Raw genomic sequence first — 25,992 nt, forward strand, 5'->3', positions numbered from 1 at the left:
CAATTTACCAAAATTTATTTTCTCTCCTGCCTACCTCTCTGTCCCCGTCCCAACTGAAAAAATGAAAGGAAAACAAAGACCTCATAACAAGTACGTATAGTCAAGTAAAACAAATTCCCACATTAACCATGTCCAAAAAATGTCTCTCTCACTCTGCACCCTGAATCTGTTACTTCTCTATCAGGGGGCAGGGAATATCTTTCTTCATGACTCATCTGAAATTATAATTGGTTCTTAACTCTTTTGAAGTTTGTTTTTAGCATATTTTTGTTATTGACAAATTATTCTCCTGGTACTGTTCACTTCACTATGCCTCAGTTCACACAGGTTTCTCTGAAACCATCCCTTTCATCATTTCTTACAGGGTAATAGTATTCCCTCACTTTTATATGCCAAAATTTGTTTAGCCATTCCCAAATTGATGAGTTTCCCTTTAGTTTCCAGGTTTTAGCCTTCATTTTAAAAAAGCTATTATAAATATTTTTGCATATGTGGGTCCTCTTCCTCTTTCTTTGATTTTTTTTCAAGGGAGTGGGGAGGGTATTTAGAGACCTAGTCATGGTACTGCTAGGCCAAAGGACCTAATGGTTTAATAATTTTGGAGGCATCATTCCAAGTTGCTTCCTACCATGTCTAAACCAATTCACAGGTTCACCGAAATGCATTAATACACCTCTTTTCCTCAGGCCCTTTATCATTTATCATTTTCCTTCTTTGTCAACATTGCCAATCTGACAGGTATGAGGTGATACCTCAGAGTTATTTGAATATCCATAGGGTCATAATGTGGAAGATGATAGAAGAGTAATAAATTAGAACCAGAAAGACCAGTTAAAAAACTGTTACACTAGCCCAGAAGAAAAGCGATGATATCCTGGACTCTACCGATTTTGATGGAAATGGAAAGGGGAGCCACTACAAGAAATACTATGAAGGTTTTTCTTAATGGATGGCTAGGGAACATCCAGGAAGAACAGAGTCATCACAAAGAGACCACAAGAATGGGTGGCATGAGGCAATCCTCATTTCCTGTTTGGACTGGGTGATCAGGGCAATGCTGTAGATCCTGTTTACCTATATTTCAGCAAAGCATTTGACAAAGCTCAGGGTGTTTTGTCACAGTATCCTTAGTACTTAATATTATGCTTTTAGTAAGAAGTTCACAAATGCTTGTTGATGGGACTGGATGTTGTCTTTATTGAAAAGATGGAGAGATAATAATCACTACATTAGAAGGGTTAATAGAAAGGTTGAGATATGGTTGAATAACTTGGCCTAAAGAATGGTCTTTAGCGGTTTGAGGTCAACTTGGAAAGGGATCTGTGGAGGAGCAGCCCAGAGATCTCTACTTGGCTTTATCCTGTTTTAACATTTTTATCAGTGACTTCACTAAAGGCATAGAAGCCATACTTATCTAATTTGCCCATAACACAGAATTGGGAAAGATAATTAACACACTGGATATCAAGATCCAGAAAGATAGACCAAAAAGAAAAATACGACTGGGTCAAATCTAATAAGATAAAATTCAGTGGGGATAAATTTAAAGTCTTATACTTGGGTTCAGAAATTCAAGTTCACGCATACAAGATGGAGGAATTGTGGTTTACACTTCATCTAAAAAAAGTTCTTGGAGTTTTATAGTTGACTTTAAGCTCAATATAAGTCAAGTGTGGTATGGTAGCAGAATATGTTGATGTGATCTTAGGTTACTTTAAGAGAAGCATTAGGTGTAGGTCTAGAACAGGAAAAGACCTCAGAGTTTATCTTGTGCAACCTCCTCATTTTCCAGATGAGGAAACTGAGGGCTGGAGACATTAAGTGACTTGTCTGAGTGGCCAAATGGAATTCAAACCCAAGTCCTCTGACTCCATTGTACCCAAATGTCTCCCTAAGCAACAAAGACAAGGGAGGTGACAATCCTGCTGTACTCTACACTGGTCAGATCATATTTAGTGTTTTTTGTTTAGTTCATATCTGGATGATACACAGTGGGAAATCACAAGGATAATGATAGGTCTTCAGTTCATGCTTTGTGAAGCTTTGTGGAAAGAACAGGGAACCTTTAGCTCAGAGAAGTCAAGATGTAGGAGAATAGGATAGCTCTCTTTAAGAACTTGAAGGGCAACCATATGGAAGAAGGACTCTAATTGTTCTGTTTGAGTTTAGAGAGCATAACTAGGAGCAATGGGTAAAAGTTGCAAAGAAGCAAATTTAGGCTTGCTAGAAAGCGGAAAAACTTCCTAAGAGAATTGTCCAAGAGTGAAACAGCTTCCTCTTCTAAAGCAGGCTTCCCCTCACCATACTTGTAGCCTTCAAAGAAAGACAGAATGACCATGTGTCCACTATCTGGTACAAGTGTTAAGTAGACTAGAAGCCCATTGAGATTTCTTCCAACCCTTCTAATACAGTCATAGAGATTCTATGATTCTTTGAAGATATAATTAACAGGACTTGGCCACTGATTGGTTTGGGGTGGGGCACAGCAAAAGAAAGAAAAGAGTGAAAGATGCCTCCAAGACCTGAGAAGATTGGTAACTAAACAGAGAAGACAGAAATAAAGAATTGAGGGGAGAGGAGCAGGGTTGAGGGAAATATGAATTCAGTTTTGGACTGTTGAGTTTGGGATGCCTTTATGATGCCAAGATGGAGATACCCCCAGCAGGCAGTTTTTGTTGTACTATGAATATGCTTGTTTTATTCCATTAATCAAAAATAAAATAAATTATATATAAAAGAAATTAATAACTGGAGCTCAAGGAATAGCTTAGAGTTGTGACAATGGAAGAGAACACTGGTTTTAGAGCCAAAAGACCAGGGTTCATATCCCACCCCTGTTACTTATTATCTGTGTGACTATGGGTAAGTCACTTCACCTCTCTGAGACTCAGTTTCCTCATATGTAAAATTAGGAGGCTGGACCAGATGGCCCCTAAGGTCTCTTCCAGCTCAAAATCTATGTTCCTGTGAAAGTTGGGAGTCATCTGCACAATGGTGATTTTAAAAGGAGAGCTTACTACCCTGGCCTTCTGGTTTTTAAATCAAGTCCTGTGAATCACTTTCCTCTGGAGCCTGATTACCCCCTAGGTGAATTGACAAAGCTGAGTCCTTTCAAAGCTAAGAACCAGCTTGACTCCAGGGTAAAGCCGAAAAGCTTTGCCTATCTTCAGTATAGTGCCCCTCACCCCTGGTGACAAAAAAGAGGGAGCTCCTAAGACGTTCTCAACCTCTTCTTCTCCTCAGGATCCCTCTCTTCCCCATAACAAAATAACAGTGGTGTAGGTATTTCAATAGAAAGAATAAGGTGCGTGTGTGGCGGGGGCAGGGGAGTGTTGTTGAATTTTGGTGAGTGAAGCATTCTCAACAATTAAGTGAGCCAAAAGTTATCATTTCTGAAAAGACATCATTCACTAAAACAAACAAGAGGAGACTATTAAATGACTAAGGCTTGTGGGTAACTTGATTTGAAGTTTAGCTGTAGATTCCTCATTTTATCATTTAGCACAAGCCTTTAATATAACCCAGTGATGCAGTCACAAACACACAACTGCCCATGTGTATCCACAGGCATCCATGATAACTGGAAATTCCAGGGCTTCTGGGAATGGGGGAATAGCGGAAGGGACCTTATTTGCAGACTTAAGGCTCAATGACGCTGTTGTATTCTTATTCAAAGGAACTGATGATTATCTTTCCCTTAAGACTTCCCCTCAATTCTCCCTACCATGAAACAGACATCAGTATGCCTGGTGAAGTCACTGGCAGGGAATTAAGATTCACTTCAACTTTGGAAGAGAATTGACTTGTGTGATCACTGTTTAAGGCAAAACAAAATTTGGCAGGATGGATCATTCCTAAGGGTTTGAGTGTGGAGGAGAGGAAACTGAAGTGACATTTCCCAGTGGGAGAGCATAAGGGTTGTCATCTGTCCATTCGGTCCCTATGAGCCCATGTCAGTTAGAGGACTTTTCAAATGTTCAAACTGAGTAGGGTAAAGGTGGGGAGGCGGGGTCGGGGAAGGACGATAAGAGCATAGCTCCCAGACCAAACTAGCTTCTCTGGTTTGCCTCTAAATCCTCTCAGGACTCCTGGAGGGGCCTGAATCAACCTGTCTTTCTGATGGCCCTTTGTATCCTTAGGGCAATCTTGGGACTAGAGCAGACCTCCCGGGAAAACTCGACTACTATAAAGCCTATGATTTTTTGTAATTGATCTCGAACTTTAAGGGCTATAGAGTAAGGCCCTGGAGCCCCCAAAGCCCCAGATTCACAAGAAGGGCATATCTGCTAGACTACATGGCGTACTCACAATTTGAAAGTTCACCCAAATATGCTGTAATATTCTGGTATTCCTTGAAAGGCACTGACACATCATCAAACACAGTTATATTGCTTATATGCTCCCATAAACAGATGGACCCCCAAGGTACTATCAAGTCAGGAAAATAAGCATTTATTAAGCACCTACTGTGTGCTAGGCACTGTGATAAGTGCTGGGGGTTCAAAGAAAGGCAACAAACTGATTACTGCTCTTAAGGAGCTCACAGTTTAATGGAAGAGACAAAACCCCCACTAAACAAATAAACAAATAAGAGACCAAATGCAGACAGCTATGTACAAACAAGATACACACAGGATAAAGGGTACATAATTAATGAAGGAAAGGCACTAGCATTAAGGAGGATCAGGAAAATTTTTTATAAGTGAGATTTTAGCTGGGACTTGAAGGAAGCCAGGAGATGGAGATGAAGAGGGAGAGAATCGGGAGATGGAGCATCTTGTGTGGGCAACCACAAGGAGGCAAGTGTCACTGAATCACAAAGTTGGGCAGAAGACTAGAAAGGTAGTAATATCTCCAATAGTCAAAATAATCAATTTCAAGATTTACACATACAAAGAGACTTGTGGACATGAACACATTTGATCTTCACAACAACCTTGTAAAACTGTGGACATGTCATTATCTCTATCGTACAGATAGGGAAACAGCCTCGGAAAGTTTAAAAGGGGTACAATAGCAAGTAAGTGACGAGCCCCAAACTCAAGTCTTCTGACTCCAAGTCTGGCATTATTTACACCATACCTCAGTGCTTTTTTGTGTATTTCAGTTTAAATAAAGACCATAGGTGACTAAGCCATAGAATCAAAGAGCTGGAAGAGACCTCAGACAGCATCTAGTCCAATCTCATCATTAAATAGATGTGGAAAATGAGGAAAGTCTAGAGGGATGAAATGGTCAACCCCAAAGTACAACTGTGACAGAGAAAAGCCTAGAACCCCTGCTTCCTGCTCCAGGATGCTCTCCAGTGATGAACTTTTGCTGCCATATTGTTCTGCCTCAGGCAACTTTCTCTGTAGGAGATTATTATAATTCCAGTCCAGTAATAACAGTGACAGCTCCATGTCAAGATCATTACCTAGCCAGAGTCACTCGACTCCTGGTCCTACTTTTATATTACTTTTAATCTTTCTAATGTTAGCCGGTACTTATATAGTACTTTGTAAATTAGGCAGCTAGGTGGGCACAGGGCTAGAACGCAGGACCTGGAATCAGGAAGATCTGAGCTCAAATCTGACATCAGACATTTGCTGGCAAGTCTCTTGACCACTGCTTACCTCAGTTTCCTCATCTGTACAATGTACCTCCTATGGTTGTTGTGAGGATTGAATGAAGTAATATTTGTAAAGCACTTTGCAAATTTTGAATTGTTATAGCAATGCTAGCTAGTATATAAATTGATTTACGGATGTCTCATTTGATACTCATGATGACCCTATGAAGTAGATGCTATATGTGTGGGGATAACATCCCCATTTTAAAGCTCAGGAAATTAAGCACCTACTAGGTGCTGAGAATTGGAAGAGAAAAATGAAAGTGGCCCTAACCTCAAATTCCAACTAAACTACACAGGTGTAGGATAGTAAGTGGGTCCCTTTCCCTGTGGGCATCAGTTTCCTCATTTACAAAATGATACAGTTAGACTAAGGGCAGCTAAGTGGCACAATGGGTAGAGTGCCAGGCCTGGAGTCATGAAGACTTATGTTATTTGGATTCTGACACTTATGATCCAAGTGGTCCTGAGCAAGTCCCTTAACCCTGTTTACCTCAGTTTCCTCATCTGTAGAATGAGCTGGAGAAGGAAACGGCAAACCACTCCAACATCTTTGCCAAGAAAACCCCAAGTGGGGTCAGGAAGAGTCAGGCACGACTAAAATGACTGAATAACAACAACAAGTGAGACTAACTAGACTTTAAAGTTGCTCGAAGCTCTCTCAGTTCTGTGTGGGGGTGATCTCATCAGGCAGACGTGCTTGCTGGACTTGTTCTCATCTCATGGTTGTAAACACTACGGTTGGCTTTTTCTGTTGTTGGAATCCCAGAGCTGGCTGGAGCTGTATGGTAATATTTAAGAACCGTTATTCGGATATGCCTAATTGAAGCTGATCATATCCTTCTGATCAGGGGATAGGGGTGGGGAGAGAAGGGCAAGGACAAAGCAACATGTGAACCTAATAAAACTGTGTTCTCTGATGAATTTTTGGTGAGGGAGGGAAAACAATCAATTTGAAGCTTCTTTCATTAAAAGAAAAAAATTTAACTGTTATTTTTAGGCAACAGCTTGTCCAGAGTTCTCCCAAGGAGTGTGATATTCTCTACCAGCAAATAAACAAGGTAACTGAAAGTTTGGACACCCCATGTCAGGGTAGTCTAATTTCACACGGGTATGAAAGATACCTGGATTTATCTGTTCAGTCCGGCCATCCCCACATGAAACTGTTAGTGAGGTTTTGAAGTCTTTGAGACAAAAAAGCCAGCTTGCTAAAGAACTCTAGTTCAGTAGAAAGACAGGGAGGTATAGTGAACACAAGAATCAAAAGGCTGGAAATTTGCTGCTGAGAATAAATGCGAGCTGCTCCCTGAGGTGATTTGTCTGCGCACTTCACTTTCTACAGATGTTAGAGCCTCTTTCTGAGTGAGGACCCGAGGTTCTCTGGTAGCACTTTGATATCCTGCTCGAATTCAATATGTGAAATGGGGGAGTCGCTCTGTGACTTGGAGCACAGAGCCAGCTTTGAAGTCTGATCCAATTTTGGCTGCTCAGTATTTGATGTTGAAAGGATGAAATGAAGAAAATGTACAGTTTTTGCCAGTAACTCTGCTGAGCATATGTAAGATTAAAAAAACAAAATCCTTTGGATGATGTACTTAGAAATGTTAAGTAGATTAATACCTTCCTATAGGTCAGTGGGGTTCCCCCCCCTTTTCCTTGCTTATAGATACAAATGGAGTGTAAGAGAAAATAAGCATGTAGCTGTTTTTTTAAAGATTGTGGTCTAGAATGAACTTGGGAGAGTATGAGGGTATACAAGTTCAGGGGAAGAGAAAGAAAGAAAAGAAAGAAAGAAAAAGAAAGAAAGAGAAAGAAGGAAGGAAGGAAAGAAAGAAAGAGAAAGAAGAAAGGGAGGAAGGAAGGAAGAGGAAAGAAGGAAGGGAAGAAAGGAAGAAAGAGAGCTAGGGAAGAAGGGAAGTGAGGGAGGAAGGGAGGGAAGGAAGGGAAGGAAGGAAGAGAGCTAGGGAAGAAGGGAAGCAAGGGAGGAAGGGAGGGAGGGAGGAAGGAAAGAAGGAAGGAAGGAGGGAGAAAGAAAAAATGCTAACAAGACACAGGTGACTAGTTTCAGTCACCAGTAGCCTCACTTCATTCCAATACAGGGTTGGAACATTTAAAAAAGTGAATCACGTTGCCTTTGCTTCTTTCATTACCAAAAAGGTTAAGGGCTATCTTAGATAAATAGGAATAGCATTCTCAAGGTTCCTTTATCCACAGTGTACAAATGGTTTCTTTCCCCAATTGGTTCCTTCTGAAGCGTGCAGTCTCCAGGAGTGATTCACTACGGTCTACTCGGGTATTTGCTGGTTCTCCAGATCTTCTATTCTCAAGTCCTAGGGAAGACTCACAAAAGCCAGGTAAGAAGTGCCCTGAGGAAAAAAAGTTACTGCTCTCAGTATTAATAAGCCTGTTGCCTGTGCTATTTGTATGTTTGTTTATTTATTGATGAGTCATTTCCAGCAGCCCACTCCAGAAGGCAAAAAGCAATCAGTGAGGAAAGGAATTGATTGTATGCTCCCTATCTACAGACATGAAAGTCAACTTGGGCTGGTTTGTTGGAAATAGGAGCAAAGGATTCAGGTGTCAGAACCAGAATAGCAGGAAAAGAAACCTGAATCAAGGGATATAATCAACTCTCTACGCTCTATGAAATTGAACTTTCCTTCTAAGGAAAGAAAATGTATATAGGAAACCCTATTTCTCCCTACTGTTTAAGGCCTCTGAACAAGGAAGCAGCTTCAAAACTGACTCCATCTTATAAAAGGAAAGACAGACAGATGGCTGGCTTGCATCTTAGTGAAATTATTCAGCCAAAGAGAAAAATCTGGAATCTGGGCATTGACATAGTACAGCTCCTCAAGGGCAGAGACCGTCCTTTGTATTTCATTGTATCCCTAGTGCTTAGCATAGTGACTGGCACATAGTAGGTGCTCAATAAAGGCTTATTGACTGACTAACCAAGTGCATCTCTGTAGAGAGTGATTCTATCCTTTTCACTAATATTGCCATATTTTTCCCCAGTAGGATCGGTCCTATCTTTTTTGCCTTCTATAAAGTGGTCACTTCTGGTACTTTTTTTTTCTAAATTCCATGTTACAAAGTGCGATAAAAAGTTGAATTTCATGCTTGTATATAACTATGATTTGTAATTACATAAAGACCCAAACTGATTATGAGGAATATTCATGAGCCAAAAGAAAATGCAAAGTAGAGTATGTGCATTTTTAGCCCACTTCAAGGGAAGAAACCTTTCCAGTTTGAAAGCTTTGGTGGTAACCTCTGATGCATGATCTCTTTTTCTGACATAGGCGCATGGTTCTCAGCCCATACCTGACGTGTTATTGTCATTCTCTTACTCCACAGCCTATTTGTCAGTGACTAGGGAGAATTTTTGTAGAAATGTTGTACAGAATGGGAAATTCATTATAAATTTAATATGACCTTCAGTCCATATGGAGCTTGAATTCTTGGAGACAGACCAGAGAGGGTGTGCCCATCAAAGCAGAACTCTTTTAAATAGATATATGTTAAACAATAAACCTGTCAAGGAGAAATATTTTCCATGCCCCAAGCCAGTGTTTACGGATGCGGTAAGGAGACACTGGGGAGAAGGGAGGGCACAAGAAGAGGGAGCAAAGTGGTGATTCTGATTCCTAGAGTGATTCAGTAAAACTTTACATTAAGGTATTGACAATTGTTGTCGTTCAGTCATTTCAGTAGGTCCAACTCTTTGTGACTCCATTTGGGGTTTCCTTGGCAAAGGTCCTAGAGTGGTTTACCATTTCCATCTCCAATTCATTTGATAGATGAGGAAACTGAAGCAAACAGGATTAAGTGACTTGCCCAGGGTCACACAGCCTAGTAAGTGTCTGAGGCCAGATTTGAACTCAGGAAGATAAGTCTTTCTGACTCCAGGCCCAGTGCTCTATGCACTGCTCCACCTCACTCCCTCTAAACAGCAAGTGGAAGCTGAGATGGAGGAGGGGAAAAACAGAAGAAAAGGAGGAGAAAATAAAAAGCAAAAGAATGCTTGCTTTTCAGTATGTGTAAATGCAATATTGGTTTGTTCAACAGAAGAACTTAACAAGATAAACTAACAGAGAAGGTAACCCAGGAAAACAAAAGTCTCACCATGAAACATGGTTTTCAGGAGAAAAAATAAAAATATTTTACTTTAAATGAATAACTATAAAAGAAAACCACTTCTTCTATAAAAGGAAACCAAAACTTCTGAACATTCCAACTTCTTCACATGCTTGGTTGCTATTAGTAATAAATATGAATTTTTGAGTTCTCAGTGCCATAGAAATTGTAATAGAAGCGAGAATGCAATGAAACACTATTTAAGTGACAGCTCACTTTAAATGCCTCTGTCATAGTCCTGAACGGAAAAACAAATCAATTAGTACTCCTTCTCCACCTCCACCCCCAATAGGTACAGCCTGCTAGTAGAAAAAATTAGCATGAGTTGTTTTTCAGAGGTAAACATGAATGCTTATCATTGCATACACACCTGCCTCTAACCTTAAGAAGTGCCAAAGAGAAATTAAAGAAGAAAGTCTGGAGAATGTGTATGTGTATTTTAAATAGTCACCAGTTTATAGCAAATAGTATATGCTACAAAATTGCTTTCCAACCAACTGTTCCCTTTTGAATGATGCTCTTCTCTACCAGTGGCCTATGTTTGATCTAAACTCAATTCCTCATGGAAGCTGGTGTGTAGTCTTTTTCTAATCTGTTCATAGTCACATTGAAAAAATGTATGTTGGCACTTTCGATTTCAAAAACGCCAACATACCACAACTGTGTTCTCACATGTGGTAAAAAATGACTTCATCAAAACCTGTGTACTTTATTAAATGAGGAAGAGAAAGAAATGTTAATTAAGATGATTAAATCATGACAACTGTCCTGAGTATAGGTGTCAGGAGAACTATCAGTGAAGGGACTGTACTAGGTGATCTCTGTGATCCTGGCTTTAACATTTATATCTCTATGAAACACCACTGCCTAATGAGTGTGAACATTGGGAGCTGATTCATTTTGCATATCCTAATAGGAAGGGATTGCATGCAGCAGGTAAAGGGTATTCAGAAAGCACAGGACTTTGCTTCCTCATCTAAAGCATTTAACTTGTGCTGCCCCAATAGAAAAGTCTGGAGTTCTGACTGTTTTTGCCACAGTAGAGCATCCTTTTTACCTGATAGATTTGGGAAATGAGCTGGTCAATATAAGTGACATTTCCCAGATACCTAAAAAGCTCTTTAAACTGCATAGCTTTTCTTATTTTACTTAGAAACTCTCCTATGTATCTTCTTAAATAAAGAGCTCTGAATGTAAGTTAAGCATTTTCTGAATCTTAGGATTATCGTGAGCATTAGGTGTTATAAAAGGGACAGTAGCCTTCCAGAGGCAATGAATGAATGAATGAATGAATGAATGAATGAATGAAAAAGAAATGATTAAGTGCTATAAGGATGTATTTATAGTTTCTTTACTATATTCTATAGAGAACAATGGGCAACTAGGTGGTGCAGTGGGTAGAGTGCCAGGCCTGAAGTCAGACAGACTCATCTTCTTGAGTTCAAATCTGGCCTCAGACACTTACTAGGCTGTGTGACCCTGGGCAAGTCACTTAATCCTGTTTGCCTTAGTTTCCTCATTTGTAAAATGAACTGGAGAAGGGGAGAGCAAACCACTCCAGTATCTCTGCCAAGAAAACTCAGAATCTGGTCATGTAGAATCAGAACTGAAAAGACTCAACAACAATATAGAGAATAATGCTATACTATATAGAATGAGGACCCATTCTTAACTCTAAAAAATTTCACCAACTCCAAACATGATAGTAAATACACTATTTATATCTGTTGATTGAAAAAACATGCTGACAAAAAACCCCTATAAAATCAATCAAGCTTTTAATTGAATTTATACTTCATTTATCAAAACATCTAAAAAGCGGTGTGGATTAGTGGAGAGAGGTCTAGTCTTGGGATCAATATGACTTAAGTCTGAGCGTTGCCTCTGACACACGCCAGCTATGTGACCATGGGTAAGTTACTTTGCTTCTCAGTACCTCAGGCAACTCTCTAAGACTGCAAGTATATATGCTGATCTGCATTGGTGGAAAGAGTTTTCATATCATGAGTCATCTACACAGATGAAATCATAGGTCTGATTCTCTACCTACCCTCACCCCTGAAAGAGAGAATGACAGAGAACGAAAGAAAGAAAAACGAAGGAAGGAAGAATGGATGGATGAACAGAAAAAGAAAGAAAAAGGAAGGAAGGAAGGAATGAGGGAGGGAGGGAAGGAAAGAAGGGAGGGAGGGAAGGAAGGAATGAGAAAAGAAAATAAAGAGACCAAACACATAATTTTGAGAAATAGTAATACATGTATGTATGAGACATTCAGTCTGCAAAAAAGTCTGCTTATATGTTATACTAAGTCACATTCAGTATTTTATTAGAGCTTACTAAAGATCAATCCTTGATATACACATGAATTTCTGGACCCTTGGTAATTACTCCACACCCCTTGCAAGGGTCTGCAGTCCATAGCCTAGGAACTACTGCTATCCTGTTAGCGAGAAGGCAACATAGCTCAGCAGAAAATATGCTGGATTTTAATTTGTATCCTGGCTCCTTCTTACTATATAGATGATCTTGATCTTGACCAGTCATTTAATTTCTCTGGACCTCGGCTTCACCATTTGTAAAATGAGGGAATCGGACTCAATGACTTCTAAGCTCCCTTCTAACTCTAAACCTGTGATCCTATAATAACCTTATTTAGAGAGACTTAATTCTTCCTGACCGCCCAGTAGAAACTTGACAGAACTGTGGGCAAGGGCTATTGAAATGATGATTAATTACAGTCTATGTTGTACCTTCTTACACTGATCTGATTTTGGTACTTTTTTTTTCTTACACAAGTCGCTTAATCAGCCAAGTCTTCTCAGCAAACCTCAGGTACTTAGAGTTCATGACTGTTTTTAATGTACACATTGTATTACCCTTCTGTGCCTTTCATGGTGCACATTACTGGGTCTCCTTATCTTGGCTGTAATTCAACAACCAGAAAGAAAAAGCCAGGGTGGATTTTTCTCCTTGGCCCTCGTAATACTGGAACTTGAGCTCAATCTGGACAAGAACTATTACAAAAATAGAAAGCTACAACAGGCAAAACAAGCCACTAGGTCAATGCAACAGAACCCCCCAACACTGGCAAAGGCCACTTGGAAAGGATTGAAGCACTTTGCCAAACTGCAACCACCCTTATCATAACGAGCTCAGATGTCATCCATTTGGAGATAAATGTTTACACAATGAAGTCTCAAACAAAGTCCAAATAATCTCTCTGGGAATCACATGGAAACCAGACTGCACTCTATAAGACTTGGCTACTGCTCCTTTGAGGTCCCTCCCAAATTTCACTACCAAATGTCACATACAATACTGTGTAGCCTACTCAGTCTTAATTTCAGGGTCGTCTTAGGAATTCTGATCCTTGCTGTTTTTAGCTCCCTGATTGTTGACATTGTCCTCTACATTTTGTCCTATCCCATCCAATTTGCTGCAAGCACATCAGTTATATTTATTCATTATAATCATAAATGTCACATTAAAGAAAACACGGGCAATGTACCTGATCATCGGTATGCAGTTAGGAGCACACACACGCATGCATGCATGCATGCACATGTGCGTGCACACAAATACCTTTCACTTACAGAAGCTTTTTAGATGGGAAGACATTTCCCCATTACCAGAATAAATGTTATATTTGCTAACTTCTTAGAGGCAGTGTGAATAAACTACATGAATATGTGTAGATGTGTGCACATGTGCACAAAAAGGTAGAGGAGTGAGACTTTTTTGTATACATGACATTTAAGAGATTGGCAAGTCTACTGACTCAGTTTGTCCAAAAGTGATTTCCAATGCTGGCTTTATGATTATTAGAGTGTCTTCAGTTGTTTCAGATATTGTTAGGAATTTCTCCCAAGCATCTTGAGATTAAAATTAATTTTAATTCCTTTCACTTAAGAAATAGATATTTGCCACAGAGTAAGAAGGAATATTAAAACAGAGGACATCTGAACTGCCAAAGGTTTGGGAATTACTGCTTTAGGACGATGTTATCCTCATCTTCCTTTAATAAGTAGAAATCATGATCCTGACCTAGTTTTGCTTAGTTACTATATAGCAGTGTGAGCAAAGTGAGAGGCAAGTATAGTATAGCAGACCAAGAGCTAGTTTCAGAGTCAGGAAGACCCAGATTCTAGTCCTGTCTCTGACACATGCTAAATAGCCTCCAGGCACTCTCTAGGTGCCAGGGTCTCCCACTGCATCCTGGGCCATCTCCAGTCATCCTGATCCATATCTGGCTACTGGACCCAGATGGCTCCAGAGGAGAAAGTGAGGCTGGTGACCTTGCACAGCCCTTAAATCCAATTCACTTGCAAGTCGTGGCATCACCTCCCTGATGGCATGGTCCTCTTCAAGAATGCAGGACAAACACAACAACAAGGCTCATAAGGTACAGAACAAGTGCTGCTCTGGGGGTTTCTCCCATTATTGAAATCACAGGTCTAGTCCCTTTCTCCTCTTCCCTCTAAATCAGTGGAGCCCCTAAAAATCTATATATGGAGCCAGGAATTTGAGGCATCCTGGGGAGAGAAACGCCGTTATTGCCTTGTGGTTATGAAGAATAGGATTTACATTTCAATGGGCTTTCATTAAATGCATAATATAGACAAAGCACTGTATGAAACAGTCCCTGTTCTTAATGAGTGTACATTCTACTGGGGGCATGCAACATATACATGCAAAAAATTAATGCAAGATAATTTGAAGAGGAAGAGAACACTCATAACTAGGGGAGAACTCTAGTAACTGTTAGCTGCTTCCTTCTTTCTCTTCTCTTCCATGCTGATCCACCTGACCCCAGTCAAACTGAGACCTGTTAAAGACCTTAGCTTAAAAAAGGCCAAAGTCTCCCACTGTATCCAGGGCTACCTCCAGTTGTCCTGATCTATATCTGGCCACTGGACCCAAATGACTCCGGAGGAGACAGTGAAGCTGGTGACTTTGCACAGACCTCCATCACTTAAATCCAATTCACTTGCAAGTCGTGGCATCACCTCCCCAATGGCATGATCCTCTTCCAGGATGAAGGACAAGCAACAAAAACAACAATACTAACACATCTAAGATTAGAGCGAGTCTCCTGATGGGCCAAGTTCGCAGCACTGAAGCCAGATGGAATAGCTTAGAAAATTTCAATACCTCATAATCCAAGATATATTAATTTTGTTTTTATTTATCATTACCTTACCTGAATTTGTATGCTCTCTTTTCCCTTTTAAATAAATCTTAGAAAATGCACTTATGTGTGGAGGTGCATACATTTGATATATCCCTTCAGTAGAATATCCACTCCTTGAGAACAGGGGCTATTTTCATTTCTTTTGGAGAAAGGAAAATGTCTTCCCATCTAAAAATATTCTCTAAGTAGAAGGGAATTGTCTATGTTTGTTTTCCTAACTATATACTATTATGTTGAAATCCATACCTGGTAGCTTCAAGGCCTTGCACATTTTGGGGGAGGGGACCAAATTCCACTGTTATAGGGAACTCCCAGTGAGGAAATTCCCTCTACCAATGCAGATAAGTACCTGCTCTGCAAGTTACAGTCTTAAAGAATTTCCTTGGGGCACCTAAAGGTTAAATGACTTAAGGTCTCACAACTGTTATTTATCAGAGTCAGAATTTGAAACCAGGTCTGTATCCACTATGTTACACCACCTTGAACATAGTAGACACTCCATAAATGTTTGTTGGATTTAAATGTAGCAGTAGGGTTCAGTGGAAAGAATGCTGGATTTGGGATCCTGGGTTCAAATCATGATCCTGCAACTAATTAGCTGTGTGACCTTGGGCAAGTTGTTTAGTCTCTTTGGGTCTCAGTTTCCTTGGCTATAAAATTTGAGGGGTATAGAGAGGGGTGTTGAAGTAGATGAGCTCTAAGCTCTGAATATATGCCACTATGGTCCTCTGAAGTGAGTAGGAACACAAAGTATCAGATGGTCATGGCAGGGGCAGAAGATGGAAGTAATAAGTAATCAGGGTACAAACATAATAGTAGCTAAACCCAGGGGCCAAGCTGTCTTAGAGCCAGAGGGAAGTCCATGTGGCTTGGTGCTGTGAGTTGGGGGCTCAGTGATTAATGAGTAAAAGTGGAAGCCCTGAGGGCAGAAGGCAAAGGATTGTTTCTGAAAAAGAGCTAGAATTCCCAGAAAGTTACTCAAGCCTCACTGAGGCCTGCAGCCCCAAACATTTCTGTTTTCTGATTTTATACTTATTTGGCTTGCGAAACCTCTCATACCTATAGGCAGTCCTAGGAACATTTGTCTTCTAGTTTGACTTGAAGAACTTATTAAAAATGAAATATTAATTTATTTTCAAACAAACATACTGTAAGGCCAATCAGTAAGTGAAAGATCTTTCCAGTCCATTGAATAGGCCTCTGGTGGGGCCAATAAAGGGAAGCTCCAATAGAGGCAGGCTCACACCCTTTCACTAACTAGATGTGAGGCCCCAGGCCCATACCCTTTCATTAGTTAAGCTGATGTGCGCATGCAGCCCTCAGACCCTGAGGGGAGTTGCTAAGACCAAAGCCAATGGTATGCGCACTGAGTTCTAGTCAATCAGATGTCAGCTAGGACTGTATAAAAAGAGAGCCCAGAACTGAGAGCAGCAGAACTGAGAGCAGCAGAATTGAGAGTGGCAGAATTCAGAAGCAGATATCAAGAGGACATTGAGACAGTGAGAACTGCAGGAATCAGAATTCAGCCCAAGGAGAAGGAGTATGGTATGAACTCAGAGTCTACAGAGCTGCAGAGGAGAGTGCTGAGTATTAGGATTCATGAGTGATTGTTTACAGGAAGGCCCTAGCATGAGGGAAAGTTACAGGATGATTTGGCTCCTTGCTATAATATTGTGTTATAATTTTCTTGTTGCTACATTGAGGTGGGCTTACTGGCTTTGGAATATTATTGCTACTATATGGAATTGGAATTACTGGTCCTGCGATTGTATTCTCTCATGTCTAAATGTTATACTTCCTCTGCCTCCTACCTAGAGAATTTCTTATACTCAGAGATTCCGAACCATTCAGGCATGTTCATGGTCGTCCTCGGGGTCATTAATCTTGCCTTACTGATATACATACACTTCTCAATCTCACCTCCCTTCCCTACCTTACCCCATTGAGAAAGGAAGAAAAACAACATACCTCTTACAAACATGTCCAGCCAAGCAAAACAGATTCCTGCATTAGCTATATCTAATAGGACTCATTCTGCACTCTGAATCCACCATCTCTCCATGAGTCCTCTAGAATCATGGTGTTAATCAGAGTTCCTAAGTCTTTCAGAAGTGTTTATCTTTACAATGTTACTGTCATTATACAAATTGTTCTCCTGGTTCTGCCAGGATTACTTTGTCTCGGTTCATAAAAGTCTTCCTAAGTTTCTCTAAAATTGTCCCTTGAAGGACTTTTCTTAAAGCAGATGAGATCTGCTACACATTCTAGATTACCCTTACCCTGCAGAACAAATTAAAAAAAACATGACAGAAATATATTTAAAATGTAATAGTTCACCATAACTTAGACCAATGTCTAAAATTGCATGTTTCAAAAAGATTTAAGTAAGAGTATCTCTCACATTTGTCCTCACCTTTTCATTTCCACACACACCAACCTGAATCAGGCCTTCGTCATATGGGGATGTTATACTACATGCCTCCTGAGGCACCTTCAAGCTCTAATGTTCCAAGATTTTTTCTTGCCGAAACAACTGCCAAAGCTTTTTTACTGTTTGTTCCCTTTCCAGTCTGTCCTTACTGCAGTTTGTTCTACAGATGACTTCCAGATTACTCTTCAAGATTGAAAAATCTGAAAATATTATTTCTTGTTGCTATTGTTTGGTTGTTTCAGTAACATCTGACTCTTCACGACCACATTTGGAGTTTTCTTGGCAAAGGTACTTGAGTGGTTTTCAGTTTCCTTTTCCAGCTCATTTGACAGATTAAGAAACTGAGGCGAAGAGGGTTAAGTGATTTGCCCAGAGTCACCTAAGTGTCTAAAGCTGGGTTTGAACTCAGGTCTTCCTGACTCTAGGCCCAGCACTCTATTCATCATGCTACCTGAAAATGTCACCCCCCTCCTCAGGAACCTTCTGTGAATTCTACTTTACACTGGTTTAAGGTACTTCCACAGTCTTGCTTCTATATATCTTTCCATTTTATTTCACTGTTCTTTCCTTCACATCCTCTGAGCTACAACCAGACTGGACTCCCTTGACCACATTTCATGCTTTCCTTCTTCCTTGACTTTGCCGATATGGTTACCTGTTTCTACTGTTCTATTCTATTGTTACCTGCTTTCATCCCAGCTTGAATGCTACAGAAATGATCACTCCCTCCTCAAAACTCACGGTACACTGTGCCTCTTTTATGTGCTGATCATATGCTGCTTTGTATCATATTTATTTTTGTCTCTCCCTTTAGGTCACTCATTGCAGAAGGAATTGACTAAATGTTATTTATCTCTGTGTTTCCCTCATGGTGTTGCCTCATAGTTCCTCTCATAGCGTTCTGCACGTAGAAGGTAATTCATAGATGTTGAATGAATGAATGATTAATTGTGCATGTGGCATCTTTTTAATCCTCTCCACACAGGAAGGTTCACTGTTGCCATCAGTGATCTTTGAGTGGATAGTTACTGAGGAGTAGGTGCTGCAAGATTGTACTGCACTGATGTTCAAAAAAAAGAGAAGTATGGAGTTTTTAAACCATAACCAAGTGAGCTTGACTCTGAATGGTGACATATTTCTCTTAAAGGAATGGTTAATGAGAATCTAGAAAAGGAATAAGTGACGATGGAGCTGGAATGAATCTTAGAGGCCATCCTAGTCCAGCCCTTTTATTTTACAGGTGAAGAAACTGAGAGTCAGGAAGATTGATGAGCTGCCCAACTTCTTAGCTAACCTCGTATCCCTTTGTGACCAGGTTACTAGACTACTAGGTCAGGGGAATGCTGTGGGTATAATTTACCTAGATTTTTGTTGTAGCATTTGATAGAGCCTCTCGTCCATTCCTGCAGCAAAGATGGAGAGCTTTGGGCTAGGAGGCAGCATAGCTAGTTGGATTCGGAACTGATTTAGTGTCTGGACCCAAAGGAGAGTTGTAAATGGCTTGTTGGCAATGATGAAGGAAGACTTTAGTGGAGCGGCCCAGGGACCTTTGTTTGGTCCTATATTGCTTAATATTTTTCTCCATGACTTAGATATAGATGCAAAGGGCAAGCATAAGCTTGTCAAATTTGTGAATGGCAAAATGGGAGAGAGGTAGCTAAAACAGTGGATAACAAAGTCAGAAAGATCTTAATAGGCTAGAACACTGGGCTGAATCGAATATGATTAAATTAAAAGGTATAAATGTAAGATCTTTTCCTTGGGTTCAGCTTTTTAAGTACAAGATGGGAGAAACATGTCTCAATAGCGATTCATCTGAGTAAGATGTGGGGATTTCAGTGGGCTACAGGCTCAATGGGAGTCAATGGTGTAATGTGGCAACCAAAACAAAAAATAAATGCGATATTAAATGGCGTTAAGAAAGGCATAATATCAAGACCATTGAGGCTATGATCCTGCCGTACTCTGCCCTGGTCAGACTACATCTGGAATATTCTATTTGGTTCTTGATGCTACATTTCAAGAATGGTACTGACAAACAAATTCATATCCAGAGGATGACAATCAGGGTGAAGCAACCAAGTATGTTTAGCTGAGAGAAGATACTTGGGAGTGGGCTTTACATAATAGCTGCTTTTAGATGTTTGAAGATCTGTCACATGGAAGAGGAATTAGATTTAGGATCATAGATTTAGAACTGAAAGAGAATTTGAAGGTCACCTAGTTTAAATATTTTACAGATAATGAAAGGGGTCCAGTAGGATAAATTACTTGTCCAAGGTGACACAGCAAATGGTATGATTTGAACCCAGTTCCTCTGACTCAAAATCCAGTATTCTTTCTACTTTTTTCTACTTGGCTCTGCAGAGAGGAACTAGGAGTAACAGATAAACATTTCAGTGAGAATGTATTTAGATTCGATATAAGGAGAAACTTCCTATTCAAGTAGCACTGACTAGAAGAAGATCCTGGCCACTGAGCAGAAGCAAGACTACTGTTTGTTCTCAGTCTTTTCAAGGAGATTAGAGGAGTTTCTTGCCATCTGGTTTTTTAAAGCACCTTTGTATAACCCAGGAGTAAAGAATAGGATTTTTTAAAAAAATATTTAAATGCAGTAAAAATTTTATTTAAAAATGTTAAAAAACATACTTAGGCCCCAGGCAGTCAGAAAACAGGAGGAGGGCTATAATTTGCCCACCCAGGAAAATGATGATCTCCTTTCCAAATCTTAGATTCGGCGATCCTGTGCTACTCCCATTGCCCCTGAATATTTAGAGCTGGAGAATAGGAAGGTCTGTAGATTGTGCACTTTGTCTCTGCAGGCCATCTTTTTGCTATGACTATGAAGCAGCAATTTCCTGACTTCTCACACCTCTTTCAAGATGGTGGTAGAAGTGACAAGAAGTCTGGATTTGGAGTTAGGATGTTGTTGCTGTTGTTCAGTAATGTTGGTCAGTCATTTTCAGTTGTGTCCAACTCTTCATGACCCCATTTGGGGTTTTCTTGGTAAACATACTGTAGAACTTTGACATTTCCTTCTCCAGCTCATTTTACACATGAGGAAACTGAGGCGAACAGTTAGGTGATTTGTCTAAGGCCACACAGCTACTAGCTGTGTCTGAGGCCAGATCTGAACTCAGGAAAATGAATCTTCCTGTCTCCAGACCCACTAGCTGTATCCAACTAGTTCACCATGACCTAGTTTCAAATGCCACCTCAGTAGCTACCTGTGTGACCTTGAACAAATCATTTCTCCTGGGTTAATTTTCTGATCTGTTAAATAAGGGAGTTGGACTGAAGGAATTCCAAAGCCTCTTTTAGCATTAAATCTTCAGATTCCCCTAGTGGTGAGAGGTGGGTGTAGTAGGCATGTGATGAGCCACAATGCTTGAGACCATAATCCTTCTGGAACTGAGTTAAGGAATGGAATTTTTGTGGACCATTATCTTGCATACAAATTATCTAAACTCATTTAATCTCTTTGCAAACTTGGTTGGTTTTTCTAAATCATCTCTAGACAGATTGTTACTCCAAACATTTCTGAGAGGGGGAAAAAAAACAACCCCACTAAAGTTTTATTTTGCTTTCCTAAATGCTAATAGGTCAAAATGCAACTTTTGTGTATGCCAAGCTCCAATTTGGCGGGCTCCCAGGACATCAGGAATACAGCTGTCAATTCAAAGAAGGTCAATTTTCAAATAAGAATTTCAAAGTTTGGCTTCCAGAATTTGATGCTCATGGCATAAATGTTTATTGTGCCTAGAGAATTTTTATTTCCTAACTTGGTATTTATTTGCTTTATTAGGTATGTCCTATATTTTGAAGGCAGTTAGTTCTGTTTAACAGTAATCTTCCAGTTTTCATGTTTGACTTCAAGAACTTGGCTAATTTTCAATAGATGTGATTCTCTCCTTTCTCCTTCCCCTTTCCTTCTACCATGAGTGGAGCCCCATGAAAAAGAGAAGTAGCTAGGTGCTCACTTACTCAACCTAAGACTGTATCTAACATTGTGTGTTACAGAAAGATTTGGCTTATGTTGTCTTTTGCATGATTTTTATGTGTCTCTCAAGAAGGAACATTTTAAAAATTGGTAATATTAGTCCCTTTAACCTTCCCCTTTCCCTTACTTTCTACCTCTTTCTTAGGGAGTGATAATCAAACCAACATTGCCTTTGCTGCTGTGAAGGAAGTACCAATTTGCTACCTTTCTCTAGTTCTACTCAGCATCTCTGTGTTTCTGAGTTGTAGAGTTAATACCATAAGCTTTATACCTAGATCTAGAAGTGGACAGAACCTCAGAAACCATTTAGTTCAACCTGACTCATTTTACAGATGGAGAAACTGAGATTCCTGGAGGTTTGGTGACTTGTTCAAGATCACATGGGTGGCAGAAGTGGGTTTTAAATCACTGAACCCCTCTGACTCCTTAAAAAATGCCAGTACCCTCTTGGATACGACTGAACAACAGCGACCATCCCTGAGATACTTTCCTTTTCCCACTCTTTCCTACCTTTTCACTGGGGATCCCATGAGGACCCCTGTCACACTGCTTGTCATATTAGACCTGTGCCCTATCCTTCCCCAGAAATTACTTTATACATATATCATATTTACATATATGTAAATAATATATGTATAAATGTTGTGTCTCCTTCTAATAGAATATAAACTCTTGGGAGGCAGGGGCTATTTCATTTTGTCTTTGCATCAGTACCCCCAGTACAGTGCCTGGCACATAGTGGGTGCTTACTGGGTGCTTATTGAGTTGAACTGAATTAAGTATAAGATTCCTAATGATTTTTCATAATGCTAGAGTAGCTTTGTTTTTGATATTTGGTCAGTGAAATTGTCCTCCAAAATAGGAATCCATTAACATGTTCCTCATGTGAAGAACAACATTCCCAAAATTCTGTGATCTCCAGCTTGTCTCCTGTATTTTCTATTATTCATTTTCTATTTTATTCTTTTTTATTTTTTCTATTATTAATTTTTAAAGCATTGTGGATTTGTCTAGGAATTTGGATAACTTCACTTTGTTCTGGGTACCGCACCCAGTGAAGGAACCTCCTGCTCCAGGGTTTCTCATCTTGTACTATAACCATTATGTAAGATGAGAATGTGACCTATTTCTTGGTATATCCCATGTTCAGCAATTTACATAATGGAAGCTAGTTATGTTTCATTGATTCTCCTAAATGAGATCATTTAATATTTAGAGTTCTTGTTTTCTTACACTCAAATTTCCTTTTCCATCCTCAACCAAAAGTGCATTCGGTAGTTGCTTGATAATGAGCTGTTAGAAAAATCATTCTATACCAGTACCGAGGTAGTTTAGTCTGACCATAGATATAAAAACACAAAGTTTTGCCAAAGGGATGCTTTTGTTTAAAAAAATTCATTATAAACTTAATAACCACAAACATTAAAATGTGCAAATTAAATACAATTACACATAAATCAATTGACTCCAAACTACACTATTTTAAAGGAAAGACAATGTGTGTAAACTTTAATGCAATGTAGCAACAGCATTAAAAGCAGAAATTAACAACATTCATATTTTCATTAAAATTCTGCAAAGTATTTTCATTAAGCAGACTATTTGAAACAAATTCAAACAAGCTAAGCAACAAATACAAGAGGTCTACGATGTATTTAAAAGATGTGTTTATGCACTATTCTAATTTCAAAGGCAAGGTTTTTATTTAGAGAAGCACTAGATGTATATAAAGCTTGCCCACTCATCCCACTGTATTCACTGACCTTCTCTAGACATGAGAATATTTTTCCCATTGCCATCCCAGTCAACCAGGCATCTCATCATCTGTCTGATTCTGCTGACCTTTTCCTCCCTACTTGGACCAGGACTCTTCACACTGGTGACCTGAGACCTGAACTTCCCTACCCAAGGGTCTCCTTGAATGAATGCCCTAGCTCCTAGGGAAGTGAAAGCACTCATTTTTGGAGATCTGCCACAAGGCCCAACCCAGTTGATTAGTGACTGTGTACAAAATAGCTCACAGCCCACTATATCTACTGATTAGCCTTGGACCCCAGACCATACTTTAAGTTCACAACCAATTCAACCATTCAGCCAACTATCCAAGTCATCTCACTACCTGCCTGCACATGTACCTGCCTCCCTGACCCATCTTCCACCTTCGTAAAGCAAAACTCCCTTTTTTGGTCACCTCTCCCCTTTACATACTGTGTTCCTCCATCAGAACATAATATTCTTGAGGCAGAGTTGTTTCTATGCTGATCTTTAGCATAGTTATTGGCATATAGTAAGGGCTTAATAAGTAAATTTTTTCATTTATTCATATTGTCCAAAAATAGGCATACTGCCTAATTTAAATGTTAAGCTCTATATTTGTGCATAAATCAGATAAGTATAGCTAGCTCTTGGATTTCTCTGAGCTATTGCTGATTTGTCCTCACAAAGACAAAATATTTCATGCTAACTCATTACGCTGACTTTGAATGCCATGCAGTAATTATGCTAGAGATGGTTTACTCCTCTTCCTTTCCCCTGCTTTTCAGAGCACTAGTATACATACATTTATTAGAGAAGAACAAAGACTAAGTTTCTCAGAATGTTGTGGGCCAAAGGCACAGAGGAGAATGCATAGATCCTAGGCACTGAATGGAGAACAGTGGACCACTACTGAGAACTGCAAAGCAGCATGTTTGCCCAGCAAAGAAAGAGCAGTGGTAGTGGTGGAGGCACTGGCTGTTGGGCAAGTTCTGGGGCTTTCAAAATGGAGACAGGAGTTACAGCAACCTTGCGTGTATGCAAGTGGGCCAGTAAATATAGACTGAGTATGAGGAAAAGGAGCAAGCACAGTAAGGCTCTAAGGGTGAGCCAGAGGCAAGTGAGGATTAGGGCCATGTTGTCTTCGCTAAAGAAACTCCAACTCTAGCCACGTTGCAGTAACTTCTCAATTGATGTTAGGAGTTTTTTCCTTGCTAGTAGCCTTAGGCTGGAGTCCCATGTGTCCTTATCTGTTTTAATAAATATGCTTATGTTTGAACTGCTTATTGGTTGCCAGCAAGAAATCCGATTTGAATACTCTAGAAGTAAGCAAAATTCAGAGGGACAATGAGGGACCTTTTGGGTACAAGATAAGACCTAGATCATTTGAGAATATTTGTTATTATTAATAAATCTTCAAGAATGAACCCAGTCTTCTCTCCATTGACCAATGGGTTGAAGTTTGTTATATTGGTCAAGATCTGGATAGGGTTGGTAGTCAAAACTCCTAAGGAGCTACTCCTAATCTCTAAAAATCAAACTTCACACCGTCCATTTCTTTAATTCTTTACCAGAGCATATAACTCTCTTATTGTCACCCAAGAATCCCCTTCTCTCCCAGGGGAAGACTACAGGAACTCTCTCCAAAAGAATACTGAGTTTGGATTCTGGAACTCTAAGCAAAAATTTGGAGTGGTTTTAGAAATGCTCTTGCCACTACAGGCCTATAAGACAGATATTACAGGGGATGTGGGCTAGTTAGTCAAATCTTAACAAAAGTTCTGGCTGTGTCAGACCACTGCCAGTGAACTAGGCCAACTGGAACATTTGGTGGGGCTTTGGAGCAAGAATCAATCAATCACTAAGTGCAATGAACTGAAGCTAGCTTCCATTAGCATGCCTTCTAGTGAGGGATTCAAATATCAGAATAAATTGAGGTGATGGAGAAAAGAAACAGGGGATTCATTCATTCATTCATTTCACAAATATTTATCAAGCACCTACCATAGACCATGATGCTAACAATTTGGTAGAGAGTTATTTCGATAAGACACAGTCCCAATCCTTATAAAACTTCTAGTACAATAATGAATGAAGCAGTCAGTCAACGTTAATCATGATAGAGGGAGTTTGCTCTTTAGCATTTTAGAACATAGACCAGAAGATCCTGGCAGGGACTTTTTCTGGTTATTGTGGTGGTGGTTCTGCTAGAGCTGGCATAGTGCCTTACATGTAGTAGATATGTTTATTAAATCGAATTGACTTGAACTAAAAATTCCATGAAACTTTTGTTGATTTCTGACTGCAGCATGTTGAATTTCAGTGCAGAATTTCATCTTTGTTTTTCTTTAGAGAAAAACAGCAGAAACAACAAAAATCTTAATTACCTTAATTACTCTGTAGTCTTTCAATTAAAAGCAATTGGCATCTGAATTGACCTGCAGATGGACCGGTAATAACACATTTTTAGCTGGGTTCAACCAAGCCTGACTTAGGCTTTTGGGACCTATTTGCTTCCCCTTTCTCTCAATGATGTTGATAGCTATAACTTTTTGACATGGCCCTATTCCATGAATCAGAAGTTGGCAGCTGGCATCTTGCTTCGGTCATAAGTTGACACTCTGCTCTTCTCACCTGGGAACTTTCCAGAGTCAACTGAACTCAAAACTGAGAGCTTGTCTCTCAAGCTATAAAATTTTTATTTCTTATTGACTCAGCATCAATTGGTGGTAGTTGTTTTCTTATTCCTCCTTCCCTTCCCCCTCACTTTCTACCAAGAAGAAACCAACAGTGATATACTTGGCTTGACTTTAAGACTTCATTTTCCATAATGGTTGGGCTTTGATATCACCAAGTGAAGACTC

The 25,992-nt window shown here is 39.7% G+C and overlaps 1 protein-coding gene across 1 annotated transcript in view; it reads left to right on the forward strand.

The window, feature by feature from the left end:
- Positions 1 to 25,992, forward strand: part of MYO3B (myosin IIIB) — a 636,303-nt gene that overhangs the window by 462,114 nt on the left and 148,197 nt on the right. Inside the window, exons 30-31 of the mRNA XM_036744020.1 lie at positions 6,612 to 6,672; positions 7,866 to 7,965. Coding sequence (XP_036599915.1) covers positions 6,612 to 6,672; positions 7,866 to 7,965 — 161 coding nt within the window. The remainder of the gene's footprint in view (positions 1 to 6,611; positions 6,673 to 7,865; positions 7,966 to 25,992) is intronic.

This window comes from Trichosurus vulpecula, chromosome 2 (assembly GCF_011100635.1).
Source record: "Trichosurus vulpecula isolate mTriVul1 chromosome 2, mTriVul1.pri, whole genome shotgun sequence".
NCBI classification, from domain to species: Eukaryota; Metazoa; Chordata; class Mammalia; order Diprotodontia; family Phalangeridae; genus Trichosurus; species Trichosurus vulpecula.